The sequence below is a fragment of the Hyperolius riggenbachi genome, chromosome 6, assembly GCF_040937935.1.
Source record: "Hyperolius riggenbachi isolate aHypRig1 chromosome 6, aHypRig1.pri, whole genome shotgun sequence".
Lineage (NCBI taxonomy): Eukaryota > Metazoa > Chordata > Amphibia > Anura > Hyperoliidae > Hyperolius > Hyperolius riggenbachi.
The window spans coordinates 362919608-362933538 of record NC_090651.1 but is presented as its reverse complement, the minus strand read 5'-3'; the positions used below and the strand labels follow the sequence as shown (position 1 = coordinate 362933538).

Genomic DNA, 13931 nt, shown 5'->3' with positions numbered 1-13931 from the left:
TATGTTCGGTGTTCGACCCGAACTCCGAACATAATGGAAGTCAATGGGGACCCGAACTTTCGTGCTTTGTAAAGCTTCCTTACATGCTACATACCCCAAATTTGCAGGGTATGTGCACCTTGGGAGTGGGTACAATAGGAAAAAAAAATTAGCAAAAAGAGCTTATAGTTTTTGAGAAAATCGATTTTAAAGTTTCAAAGGGAAAACTGTCTTTTAAATGCGGGAAATGTCTGTTTTCTTTGCACAGGTAACATGCTTTTTGTCGGCATGCAGTCATAAATGTAATACATATAAGAGGTTCCAGGAAAAGGGACCGGTAACGCTAACCCAGCAGCAGCACACGTGATGGAACAGGAGGAGGGTGGCGCAGGAGGAGAAGGCCACGCTTTGAGACACAACAACCCAGGCCTTGCATGAGGACAAGAAGCGTGCGGATAGCAATTTGCGTTTTGTCGCCATGCAGTCATAAATTTAATACAGATGAGAGGTTCAATAAACAGGGACCGGAAACGCTAACCCATCACAGATGTTCATTGTTCATGTTACTTGGTTGGGGTCCGGGAGTGTTGCGTAGTCGTTTCCAATCCAGGATTGATTCATTTTAATTTGAGTCAGACGGTCTGCATTTTCTGTGGAGAGGCGGATACGCCGATCTGTGACGATGCCTCCGGCAGCACTAAAACAGCGTTCTGACATAACGCTGGCTGCCGGGCAAGCCAGCACCTCTATTGCGTACATTGCCAGTTTGTGCCAGGTGTCTAGCTTCGATACCCAATAGTTGAAGGGTGCAGATGGATTGTTCAACACAGCTATGCCATCTGACATGTAGTCCTTGACCATCTTCTCCAGGCGATCGGTGTTGGAGGTGGATCTGCACGCTTGCTGTTCTGTGTGCTGCTGCATGGGTTTCAGAAAATGTTCCCACTCCAAGGACACTGCCGATACCATTCTCTTTTGGGCACTAGCTGCGGCTTGTGTTGTTTGCTGCCCTCCTGGTCGTCCTGGGTTTGCGGAAGTCAGTCTGTCGGCGTACAACTGGCTAGAGGAGGGGGAGGATGTCAATCTCCTCTTTAAAGTCTCCACAAGGGCCTGCTGGTATTCTTCCATTTTGACCTGTCGGACTCTTTCTTCAAGCAGTTTTGGAACATTGTGTTTGTACCGTGGATCCAGAAGGGTATAAACCCAGTAATTGGTGTTGTCCAGAATGCGCACAATGCGTGGGTCGCGTTCAATGCAGTCCTAGGCCGAAGAGGTCATAGCCTAGGGTCACAAAAACCTGTTTATTTGGGCTATTTCAATGGTAGTGATGGTGACGTACATCAATCTCAGCCATGGCCGTTAGCAACGTCTGAATTTCACGAAATGTCTCATGCAGGTAGAAGACATATTGTTAGACTTGGATTCCAAAGATGGGGTCCCTACATCTCTGCAAACCAGAGTTACAGGGGTCCAAAATTGGTAAAATCCCCCATAGACTTTCATTGCCTCCCTATTTCACTTTCCAAAATCTCACATCTTTTCAAAGGGCAATGGCTCAGCAGTACCAAATTTTCTAGCATTGTAGGGACCCTTAGGGGGAACATGACTGGTGAGTTTCGGGCCCCTAGGCCAAAGAGGTCATAGCCTAGGGTCACAAAAACCTGTTTATTTCACCATCACTACCATTGAAATAGCCCAAATAAACAGGTTTTTGTGACCCTAGGCTATGACCTCTTTGGCCTAGGGGCCCGAAACTCACCAGTCATGATCCCCCTAAGGGTCCCTACAATGCTAGAAAATTTGGTACTGCTGAGCCATTGCCCTTTGAAAAGATGTGAGATTTTGGAAAGTGAAATAGGGAGGCAATGAAAGTCTATGGGGGATTTTACCAATTTTGGACCCCTGTAACTCTGGTTTGCAGAGATGTAGGGACCCCATCTTTGGAATCCAAGTCTAACAATATGTCTTCTACCTGCATGAGACATTTCGTGAAATTCAGACGTTGCTAACGGCCATAGCTGAGATTTATGTACGTCACCATCACTACCATTGAAATAGCCCAAATAAACAGGTTTTTGTGACCCTAGGCTATGACCTCTTTGGCCTAGGGGCCCGAAACTCACCAGTCATGTTCCCCCTAAGGGTCCCTACAATGCTAGAAAATTTGGTACTGCTGAGCCATTGCCCTTTGAAAAGATGTGAGATTTTGGAAAGTGAAATAGGGAGGCAATGAAAGTCTATGGGGGATTTTACCAATTTTGGACCCCTGTAACTCTGGTTTGCAGAGATGTAGGGACTAGTGTTGGGCGAACATCTAGATGTTCGGGTTCGGGCCGAACAGGCCGAACATGGCCGCGATGTTCGGGTGTTCGACCCGAACTCCGAACATAATGGAAGTCAATGGGGACCCGAACTTTTGTGCTTTGTAAAGCCTCCTTACATGCTACATACCCCAAATTTACAGGGTATGTGCACCTTGGGAGTGGGTACAAGAGGGAAAAAAATTTAGCAAAAAGAGCTTATAGTTTTTGAGAAAATCGATTTTAAAGTTTCAAAGGGAAAACTGTCTTTTAAATGCGGGAAATGTCTGTTTTCTTTGCACAGGTAACATGCTTTTTGTCGGCATGCAGTCATAAATGTAATACATATAAGAGGTTCCAGGAAAAGGGACCGGTAACGCTAACCCAGCAGCAGCACACGTGATGGAACAAGAGGAGGGTGGCGCAGGAGGAGAAGGCCACGCTTTGAGACACAACAACCCAGGCCTTGCATGAGGACAAGAAGCGTGCGGATAGCAATTTGCATTTTGTCGCCATGCAGTCATAAATGTAATACAGATGAGAGGTTCAATAAACAGGGACCGGAAACGCTAACCCATCACAGATGTTCATTGTTCATGTTACTTGGTTGGGGTCCGGGAGTGTTGCGTAGTCGTTTACAATCCAGGATTGATTCATTTTAATTTGAGTCAGACGGTCTGCATTTTCTGTGGAGAGGCGGATACGCCGCCGATCTGTGACGATGCCTCCGGCAGCACTGAAACAGCGTTCCGACATAACGCTGGCTGCCGGGCAAGCCAGCACCTCTATTGCGTACATTGCCAGTTTGTGCCAGGTGTCTAGCTTCGATACCCAATAGTTGAAGGGTGCAGATGGATTGTTCAACACAGCTACGCCATCTGACATGTAGTCCTTGACCATCTTCTCCAGGCGATCGGTGTTGGAGGTGGATCTGCACGCTTGCTGTTCTGTGTGCTGCTGCATGGGTGTCAGAAAATTTTCCCACTCCAAGGACACTGCCGATACCATTCCCTTTTGGGCACTAGCTGCGGCTTGTGTTGTTTGCTGCCCTCCTGGTCGTCCTGGGTTTGCGGAAGTCAGTCTGTCGGCGTACAACTGGCTAGAGGAGGGGGAGGATGTCAATCTCCTCTCTAAAGTCTCCACAAGGGCCTGCTGGTATTCTTCCATTTTGACCTGTCTGGCTCTTTCTTCAAGCAGTTTTGGAACATTGTGTTTGTACCGTGGATCCAGAAGGGTATAAACCCAGTAATTGGTGTTGTCCAGAATGCGCACAATGCGTGGGTCGCGTTCAATGCAGTCCTAGGCCGAAGAGGTCATAGCCTAGGGTCACAAAACCTGTTTATTGGGCAATTTCAATGGTGGCGAGTCTGACGTACATAAATAGCAGCAATGGCCGTTAGCAACGTCTGAATCTCACGAAATGTCTCATGCAGGTAGAAGACATATTGTTAGACTTGGGCTCCAAAGATGGGTTCCCTACATCTCTGCAAACCAGAGTTACACGGCTCCAAATTTGGTAAAATCCCCCATAGGCTTTCATTGGGCCTCCTATTTACAGTTCCAAAATCTCACATCTTTTCAAAGGGCAATTACTCAGCAGTGGCAAATTTTCTAGCATTGTAGGGACCCTTAGGGGGAACATGACTGGTGAGTTTCGGGCCCCTAGGCCAAGAGGTCATAGCCTAGGGTCACAAAAACCTGTTTATTGGGGCTATTTCAATGGTAGTGATGGTGACGTACATAAATCGCAGCAATGGCCGTTAGCAAAGTCTGAATCTCACGAAATGTCTCATGCAGGTAGAAGACATATTGTTAGACTTGGATTCCAAAGATGGGGTCCCTACATCTCTGCAAACCAGAGTTACAGGGGTCCAAAATTGGTAAAATCCCCCATAGGCTTTCATTGCGCCTCCTATTTACCGTTCCAAAATCTCACACCATTTCAAAGGGCAATGGCTCAGCAGTGGCAAAACTCACCAGTCATGATCCCCCTAAGGGTCCCTACAATGCTAGAAAATTTGGTACTGCTGAGCCATTGCCCTTTGAAAAGATGTGAGATTTTGGAAAGTGAAATAGGGAGCCAATGAAATCCTATGGGGGATTTTACCAACTTTGGACCCCTGTAACTCTGGTTTGCAGAGATGTAGGGAACCCATCTTTGGAGCCCAAGTCTAACAATATGTCTTCTACCTGCATGAGACATTTCGTGAGATTCAGACTTTGCTAACGGCCATTGCTGCGATTTATGTACGTCACCATCACTACCATAGAAATAGCCCCAATAAACAGGTTTTTGTGACCCTAGGCTATGACCTCTTCGGCCTAGGGGCCCGAAACTCACCAGTCATGTTCCCCCTAAGGGTCCCTACAATGCTAGAAAATTTGGTACTGCTGAGCCATTGCCCTTTGAAAAGATGTGAGATTTTGGAAAGTGAAATAGGGAGCCAATGAAATCCTATGGGGGATTTTACCAATTTTGGACCCCTGTAACTCTGGTTTGCAGAGATGTAGGGACCCCATCTTTGGAATCCAAGTCTAACAATATGTCTTCTACCTGCATGAGACATTTCGTGAGATTCAGACTTTGCTAACGGCCATTGCTGCGATGTATGTACGTCACCATCACTACCATTGAAATAGCCCAAATAAACAGGTTTTTGTGACCCTAGGCTATGACCTCTTCGGCCTAGGGGCCCGAAACTCACCAGTCATGTTCCCCCTAAGGGTCCCTACAATGCTAGAAAATTTGGTACTGCTGAGCCATTGCCCTTTGAAAAGATGTGAGATTTTGGAAAGTGAAATAGGGAGCCAATGAAATCCTATGGGGGATTTTACCAATTTTGGACCCCTGTAACTCTGGTTTGCAGAGATGTAGGGACCCCATCTTTGGAATCCAAGTCTAACAATATGTCTTCTACCTGCATGAGACATTTCGTGAGATTCAGACTTTGCTAACGGCCATTGCTGCGATTTATGTACGTCACCATCACTACCATTGAAATAGCCCCAATAAACAGGTTTTTGTGACCCTAGGCTATGACCTCTTCGGCCTAGGGGCCCGAAACTCACCAGTCATGTTCCCCCTAAGGGTCCCTACAATGCTAGAAAATTTGCCACTGCTGAGTAATTGCCCTTTGAAAAGATGTGAGATTTTGGAACTGTAAATAGGAGGCCCAATGAAAGCCTATGGGGGATTTTACCAAACTTGGAGCCCTGTAACTCTGGTTTGCAGAGATGTAGGGAACCCATCTTTGGAGCCCAAGTCTAACAATATGTCTTCTACCTGCATGAGACATTTCGTGAGATTCAGACGTTGCTAACGGCCATTGCTGCGATTTATGTACGTCAGACTCGCCACCATTGAAATTGCCCAATAAACAGGTTTTGTGACCCTAGGCTATGACCTCTTCGGCCTAGGACTGCATTGAACGCGACCCACGCATTGTGCGCATTCTGGACAACACCAATTACTGGGTTTATACCCTTCTGGATCCACGGTACAAACACAATGTTCCAAAACTGCTTGAAGAAAGAGCCAGACAGGTCAAAATGGAAGAATACCAGCAGGCCCTTGTGGAGACTTTAGAGAGGAGATTGACATCCTCCCCCTCCTCTAGCCAGTTGTACGCCGACAGACTGACTTCCGCAAACCCAGGACGACCAGGAGGGCAGCAAACAACACAAGCCGCAGCTAGTGCCCAAAAGGGAATGGTATCGGCAGTGTCCTTGGAGTGGGAAAATTTTCTGACACCCATGCAGCAGCACACAGCGTGCAGATCCACCTCCAACACCGATCGCCTGGAGAAGATGGTCAAGGACTACATGTCAGATGGCGTAGCTGTGTTGAACAATCCATCTGCACCCTTCAACTATTGGGTATCGAAGCTAGACACCTGGCACAAACTGGCAATGTACGCAATAGAGGTGCTGGCTTGCCCGGCAGCCAGCGTTATGTCGGAACGCTGTTTCAGTGCTGCCGGAGGCATCGTCACAGATCGGCGGCGTATCCGCCTCTCCACAGAAAATGCAGACCGTCTGACTCAAATTAAAATGAATCAATCCTGGATTGTAAACGACTACGCAACACTCCCGGACCCCAACCAAGTAACATGAACAATGAACATCTGTGATGGGTTAGCGTTTCCGGTCCCTGTTTATTGAACCTCTCATCTGTATTACATTTATGACTGCATGGCGACAAAATGCAAATTGCTATCCGCACGCTTCTTGTCCTCATGCAAGGCCTGGGTTGTTGTGTCTCAAAGCGTGGCCTTCTCCTCCTGCGCCACCCTCCTCTTGTTCCATCACGTGTGCTGCTGCTGGGTTAGCGTTACCGGTCCCTTTTCCTGGAACCTCTTATATGTATTACATTTATGACTGCATGCCGACAAAAAGCATGTTACCTGTGCAAAGAAAACAGACATTTCCCGCATTTAAAAGACAGTTTTCCCTTTGAAACTTTAAAATCGATTTTCTCAAAAACTATAAGCTCTTTTTGCTAAATTTGTTTTCCCTCTTGTACCCACTCCCAAGGTGCACATACCCTGTAAATTTGGGGTATGTAGCATGTAAGGAGGCTTTACAAAGCACGAAAGTTCGGGTCCCCATTGACTTCCATTATGTTCGGAGTTCGGCCATGTTCGGCCCGAACCCGAACATCTAGATGTTCGCCCAACACTACACGTGACCCGTTCGGCCAATCACAGCGCTAGCCGAACGTTCGGGTAACGTTCGGCCATGCGCTCTTAGTTCGGCCATATGGCCGAACAGTTTGGCCGAACACCATCAGGTGTTCGGCCGAACCCGAACATCACCCGAACAGGGTGATGTTCTGCAGAACCCGAACAGTGGCGAACACTGTTCGCCCAACACTAGTAGGGACCCCATCTTTGGAATCCAAGTCTAACAATATGTCTTCTACCTGCATGAGACATTTCGTGAAATTCAGACGTTGATAACGGCTATAGCTGAGATTTATGTACGTCACCATCACTACCATTGAAATAGCCCAAATAAACAGGTTTTTGTGACCCTAGGCTATGACCTCTTTGGCCTAGGGGCCCGAAACTCACCAGTCATGTTCCCCCTAAGGGTCCCTACAATGCTAGAAAATTTGGTACTGCTGAGCCATTGCCCTTTGAAAAGATGTGAGATTTTGGAAAGTGAAATAGGGAGGCAATGAAAGTCTATGGGGGATTTTACCAATTTTGGACCCCTGTAACTCTGGTTTGCAGAGATGTAGGGACCCCATCTTTGGAATCCAAGTCTAACAATATGTCTTCTACCTGCATGAGACATTTCGTGAAATTCAGACGTTGCTAACGGCCATAGCTGAGATTTATGTACGTCACCATCACTACCATTGAAATAGCCCAAATAAACAGGTTTTTGTGACCCTAGGCTATGACCTCTTTGGCCTAGGGGCCCGAAACTCACCAGTCATGTTCCCCCTAAGGGTCCCTACAATGCTAGAAAATTTGGTACTGCTGAGCCATTGCCCTTTGAAAAGATGTGAGATTTTGGAAAGTGAAATAGGGAGGCAATTAAAGTCTATAGGGGATTTTACCAATTTTGGACCCCTGTAACTCTGGTTTGCAGAGATGTAGGGACCCCATCTTTGGAATCCAAGTCTAACAATATGTCTTCTACCTGCATGAGACATTTCGTGAAATTCAGACGTTGCTAACGGCCATAGCTGAGATTTATGTACGTCACCATCACTACCATTGAAATAGCCCAAATAAACAGGTTTTTGTGACCCTAGGCTATGACCTCTTTGGCCTAGGGGCCCGAAACTCACCAGTCATGTTCCCCCTAAGGGTCCCTACAATGCTAGAAAATTTGGTACTGCTGAGCCATTGCCCTTTGAAAAGATGTGAGATTTTGGAAAGTGAAATAGGGAGGCAATGAAAGTCTATGGGGGATTTTACCAATTTTGAACCCCTGTAACTCTTTTTTGCAGAGATGTAGGGACCCCATCTTTGGAATCCAAGTCTAACAATATTTCTTCTACCTGCATGAGACATTTCGTGAAATTCAGACGTTGCTAACGGCCATGGCTGAGATTTATGTACGTCACGATCACTACCATTGAAATAACCCAAATAAACAGGTTTTTGTGACCCTAGGCTATGACCTCTTTGGCCTAGGGGCCCGAAACTCACCAGTCATGTTCCCCCTTAAGGGTCCCTACAATGCTAGAAAATTTGCCACCGCTGATCAATTGCCCTTTGAAAAGATGTGAGATTTTGGAACTGTAAATAGGAGGCCCAATGAAAGCCTATGGGGGATTTTACCAATTTTGGACCCCTGTAACTCTGGTTTGCAGAGATGTAGGGACCCCATCTTTGGAATCCAAGTTTAACAATATGTCTTCTACCTGCATGAGACATTTCGTGAAATTCAGACGTTGCTAACGGCCATGGCTGAGATTTATGTACGTCACCATCACTACCATTGAAATAGCCCAAATAAACAGGTTTTTGTGACCCTAGGCTATGACCTCTTCGGCCTAGGACTGCATTGAACGCGACCCACGCATTGTGCGCATTCTGGACAACACCAATTACTGGGTTTATACCCTTCTGGATCCACGGTACAAACACAATGTTCCAAAACTGCTTGAAGAAAGAGTCCGACAGGTCAAAATGGAAGAATACCAGCAGGCCCTTGTGGAGACTTTAAAGAGGAGACTGACATCCTCCCCCTCCTCTAGCCAGTTGTACGCCGACAGACTGACTTCCGCAAACCCAGGACGACCAGGAGGGCAGCAAACAACACAAGCCGCAGCTAGTGCCCAAAAGGGAATGGTATCGGCAGTGTCCTTGGAGTGGGAAAATTTTCTGACACCCATGCAGCAGCACACAGAACAGCAAGTGTGCAGATCCACCTCCAACACCGATCGCCTGGAGAAGATGGTCAAGGACTACATGTCAGATGGCATAGCTGTGTTGAACAATCCATCTGCACCCTTCAACTATTGGGTATCGAAGCTAGACACCTGGCACAAACTGGCAATGTACGCAATAGAGGTGCTGGCTTGCCCGGCAGCCAGCGTTATGTCAGAACGCTGTTTCAGTGCTGCCGGAGGCATTGTCACAGATCGGCGTATCCGCCTCTCCACAGAAAATGCAGACCGTCTGACTCAAATTAAAATGAATCAATCCTGGATTGGAAACGACTACGCAACACTCCCGGACCCCAACCAAGTAACATGAACAATGAACATCTGTGATGGGTTAGCGTTTCCGGTCCCTGTTTATTGAACCTCTCATCTGTATTACATTTATGACTGCATGGCGACAAAACGCAAATTGCTATCCGCACGCTTCTTGTCCTCATGCAAGGCCTGGGTTGTTTTGTCTCAAAGCGTGGCCTTCTCCTCCTGCGCCACCCTCCTCCTGTTCCATCACGTGTGCTGCTGCTGGGTTAGCGTTACCGGTCCCTTTTCCTGGAACCTCTTATATGTATTACATTTATGACTGCATGCCGACAAAAAGCATGTTACCTGTGCAAAGAAAACAGACATTTCCCGCATTTAAAAGACAGTTTTCCCTTTGAAATTTTAAAATCGATTTTCTCAAAAACTATAAGCTCTTTTTGCTATTTTTTTTTTCCTCTTGTACCCACTCCCAAGGTGCACATACCCTGTAAATTTGGGGTATGTAGCATAAAAGGAGGCTTTACAAAGCACGAAAGTTCGGGTCCCCATTGACTTCCATTATGTTCGGAGTTCGGCTCGAACACCCGAACATCGCGGCCATGTTCTGCCTGTTCAGCCCGAACCCGAACATCTAGATGTTCGCCCAACACTACACGTGACCCATTCGGCCAATCACAGCGCTAGCCGAACGTTCGGGGAACGTTCGGCCATGCGCTCTTAGTTCGGCCATATGGCCGAACCCGAACATCACCCGAACAGGGTGATGTTCTGCAGAACCCGAACAGTGGCGAACACTGTTCGCCCAACACTAGGGGGGTCCAACCACCCTCCCCGCCGCTGTGCCTAATACCCCCTTCCTGCCCTCTACCCTCTTATGCGGCGTATGCTACGCCACGGGTCGGCTAGTGTATTTATATAGCACTGACATTTCCTGCAGCACATTACAGAGTACATAGTCATGTCACTGACACTGACGGTCCTCAGAGGAGCTCACAATCTAATCCCTACCATAGTCATAGTCTAATGTCCTTCCATATTATTAATAATTATTTATATCGCACTGACATCTTCTGCAGCACATTACAGAGTACATAGTCATGTCACTGACTGTCTTCAGAGGAGCTCACAATCTAATCCTACCATAGTCATAGTCTAATGTCCTATATTATTATTATTATTATTATTATTATTATTATTATGTATTTATATAGCAGTGACATCTTCTGCAGCACTTTACAGAGTACATAGTCATGTCACTGACTGTCCTCAGAGGAGCTCACAATCTAATAATCTAATCCTACCATAGCCATAGATAGTCTAATGTCCTACCATATTATTATTATATGTTTATATAGCACTGACATCTTCTGCAGCACATTACAGAGTACATAGTCATGTCACCGACTGTCCTCACTCAGAGGAGCTCACAATGCAATCCTGCAATAGTTATAGTCTAATGTCCTACCATATTATTATTATTATTATTATCATTATTATGTATTTATATAACACGGGATGCCTTTTGCAGCACATTACAGAGTACATAGTCATGTCACTGACTGACCTCAGAGGGACTCACAATGCAATCCTGCAATAGACAGCCTAATGTCCTACCTTATTATTATTATTATGTATTTATATAACACGGGATGCCTTTTGCAGCACATTACAGAGTACATAGTCATGTCACTGACTGACCTCAGAGGGACTCACAATGCAATCCTGCAATAGACAGCCTAATGTCCTACCTTATTATTATTATTATGTATTTATATAACACGGGATGCCTTTTGCAGCACATTACAGAGTACATAGTCATGTCACTGACTGACCTCAGAGGGACTCACAATCTAATTCTTACCATTGCTATACGTGCATAATACAGGCCACCTATTGGGGACATACCAAGTAATTTATCTGTATGTTTTTGGGATGTGGGAGGAAATAGGAGTGCCCGGAGGAAACCAACGCAAAGAAGGGGGAACATTCAAACTCCATGCAGATAGCGTCCTGAGGGCATTGAGATATATTTGAAAAGTACTCACACATACACATGTAGTACTCCTACCAAATGTAGATGTGTTAAAGGGTATGCAAGATGATGCCATTGGCAATAGGGTATACTAGGCAAATGACATATGTTATAAAGGTATACATGCTGTAAAGATGGCCACACACGATCCAATTTCTAGCGAAAAATCGTTTGAGCGATCCGAAAATTCTGATCGGAAGAAAAATCGTTCACTACACCATCAACGAACCAATCTTTGCTTCCTATCTATCACAACCAACAAGAAAATCCAAATTTTGATTTGACGAAAATCCAATCGGACAACTATTTCTATAATTGTTTGTAATCGATTGTGCCCATCAACAGAGATTATTTACAACCAATCCGATCTGAATTTCTGATCGCTCGAACGATTTTTCGCTAGAAATTGGACAGTTAGTGGCCACCTTAATAATGTTGAGTAGAGTTGGGCCGAACCTCCGATTTTAGGTTCGCGAACCGGGTTCGCGAACTTCCGCGGAAGGTTCGGTTCGCGTTAAAGTTCGCGAACCGCAATAGACTTCAATGGGGATGCGAACTTTGAAAAAAAAAAATGTATGCTGGCCACAAAAGTGATGGAAAACATGTTTCAAGGGGTCTAACACCTGGAGGGGGGCATGGCGGAGTGGGATACACGCCAAAAGTCCCCGGGAAAAATCTGGATTTGACGCAAAGCAGCGTTTTAAGGGCAGAAATCATATTGAATGCTAAATGACAGGCTTAAAGTGCTTTAAAACATCTTGCATGTGTATACATCAATCAGGTAGTGTAATTAAGGTACTGCTTCACACTGACACACCAAACTGTTCACTGAACAGAACAGGTATGCAGTGGCGGGTTCACTGAACAGAACAGGTATACAGTGAGGCGCTCAGTGTGGTTTTGATGCTGATAAGCTGTATGCTCCTTTTTGATTGGCCTGATGAAGCGGGATTGAGCCCGTGAAACGCGTTGCCTATTTTTACTGTGGAGTATAAATAAATTGTTGTTTGACTGTTGATGCCACAGTCCTTCCTTTGTTTGCTTTGTCCGCATGGATGGGATAGGCCCACCACTGCCCCATCGGTTTTAAGCTCGTTTAAGTGACTTTTATTCTATTGGTGCCTCTGGAAAGCTCCTACATATTGCTAAGTCCACCCTTGGTGGAGGGTTGTACCCATCTTCTTCCCATCTACAGAGAGCGACTTTTAATCCTGAGTGGGGTCAGGTTAATCTCCCCACCTGCCTTCACAGTGGTTGCCTAATGGTAACCCTGGTTTGTGAGTATTAAATTGTTATATTACTCATTATTAATTATCATCTATACAATATCACACTATTGGGCTCTTGGTGTCCCCCCTCCCTTTACACTGAACAGAACAGGTATACAGTGGCGGGTTCACTGAACAGAACAGGTATGCAGTGGCGGGTTCACTGAACAGTACAGGTATGCAGTGGCAGGTTCACTGAACAGGTATGCAGTGGTGGGTTCACAGAACAGGTATGCAGTGGTGGGTTCACAGAACAGGTATGCAGTGGTGGGTTCACAGAACAGGTATGCAGTGGTGGGTTCACAGAACAGGTATGCAGTGGTGGGTTCACAGAACAGGTATGCAGTGGTGGGTTCACAGAACAGGTATGCAGTGGTGGGTTTACAGTACAGGTATGCAGTGGTGGGTTCACAGAACAGGTATGCAGTCAGGGACAAGCTAAGCCTAACTAATCTTTCCCTATGAGAGACAGTGCAGCAGCTCGCCCTACTCTCACTAATGCAGGCAGGCAGTGGCACACGAGTGACCGTAATGGCCGCCGCTGCCTGCCTTATATAAGGGGGGTGGCGCTCCAGGGGCTAGTGTAGCCTAATTGGCTGCACTGGGCCTGCTGACTGTGATGTAGAGGGTCAAAGTTGACCCTCATGGTGCATTATGGGGCGAACCGAACTTCTGCAAAAGTTCGCCTGCGGGACGCGAACGCGAACCACGGAAGTTCGCATGGAACCGTTCGCAGGCGAACAGTTCGGCCCAACTCTAATGTTGAGAAACACTGTTCTACAGCCTGCTTGATTGAATCTTGTGTTATATGAATCTGACTGAGGAGCAGAGCCTCTTACCATACAGTCAGTACATCTACCAGTCTTCTGGCGCTTGGTAACTGCGATTCCTGAACACAGAAATAACCTGAGGTCCCGTTGGCACTTGCTGTCTCCACACGCAGCTCCTGGTAGCTCATTGCCCTTGTAACACAAAATAGAGACATGAGACTGGCAGGTGTCAGCCATGTGGAGGAAGACATACAGTCCTCCAGCAACACAGAGTTTATCAGGAGAGAAGGGTTAGACAGAGGGAGGAGGAAAGGCCTCCAACAGCACAGAGTATATCAGGAGAGGAGAGTTAGAGGAAGATACAGAGTCCCCCAGCAGCATGGAGTATATCAGGAGAGGAGAGTTAGATAGAGGAAGGAG

At 46.3% G+C, this 13931-nt stretch overlaps 1 protein-coding gene across 2 annotated transcripts in view; it reads right to left on the bottom strand.

The window, feature by feature from the left end:
- The window catches only part of HPN (hepsin), a 135435-nt gene that overhangs the window by 37704 nt on the left and 83800 nt on the right, over nt 1-13931 (bottom strand). For both annotated transcript variants that reach the window (XM_068241781.1, XM_068241782.1), the window contains exon 7: nt 13581-13703. In XM_068241781.1, coding sequence (XP_068097882.1) covers nt 13581-13703 — 123 coding nt within the window. The remainder of the gene's footprint in view (nt 1-13580; nt 13704-13931) is intronic.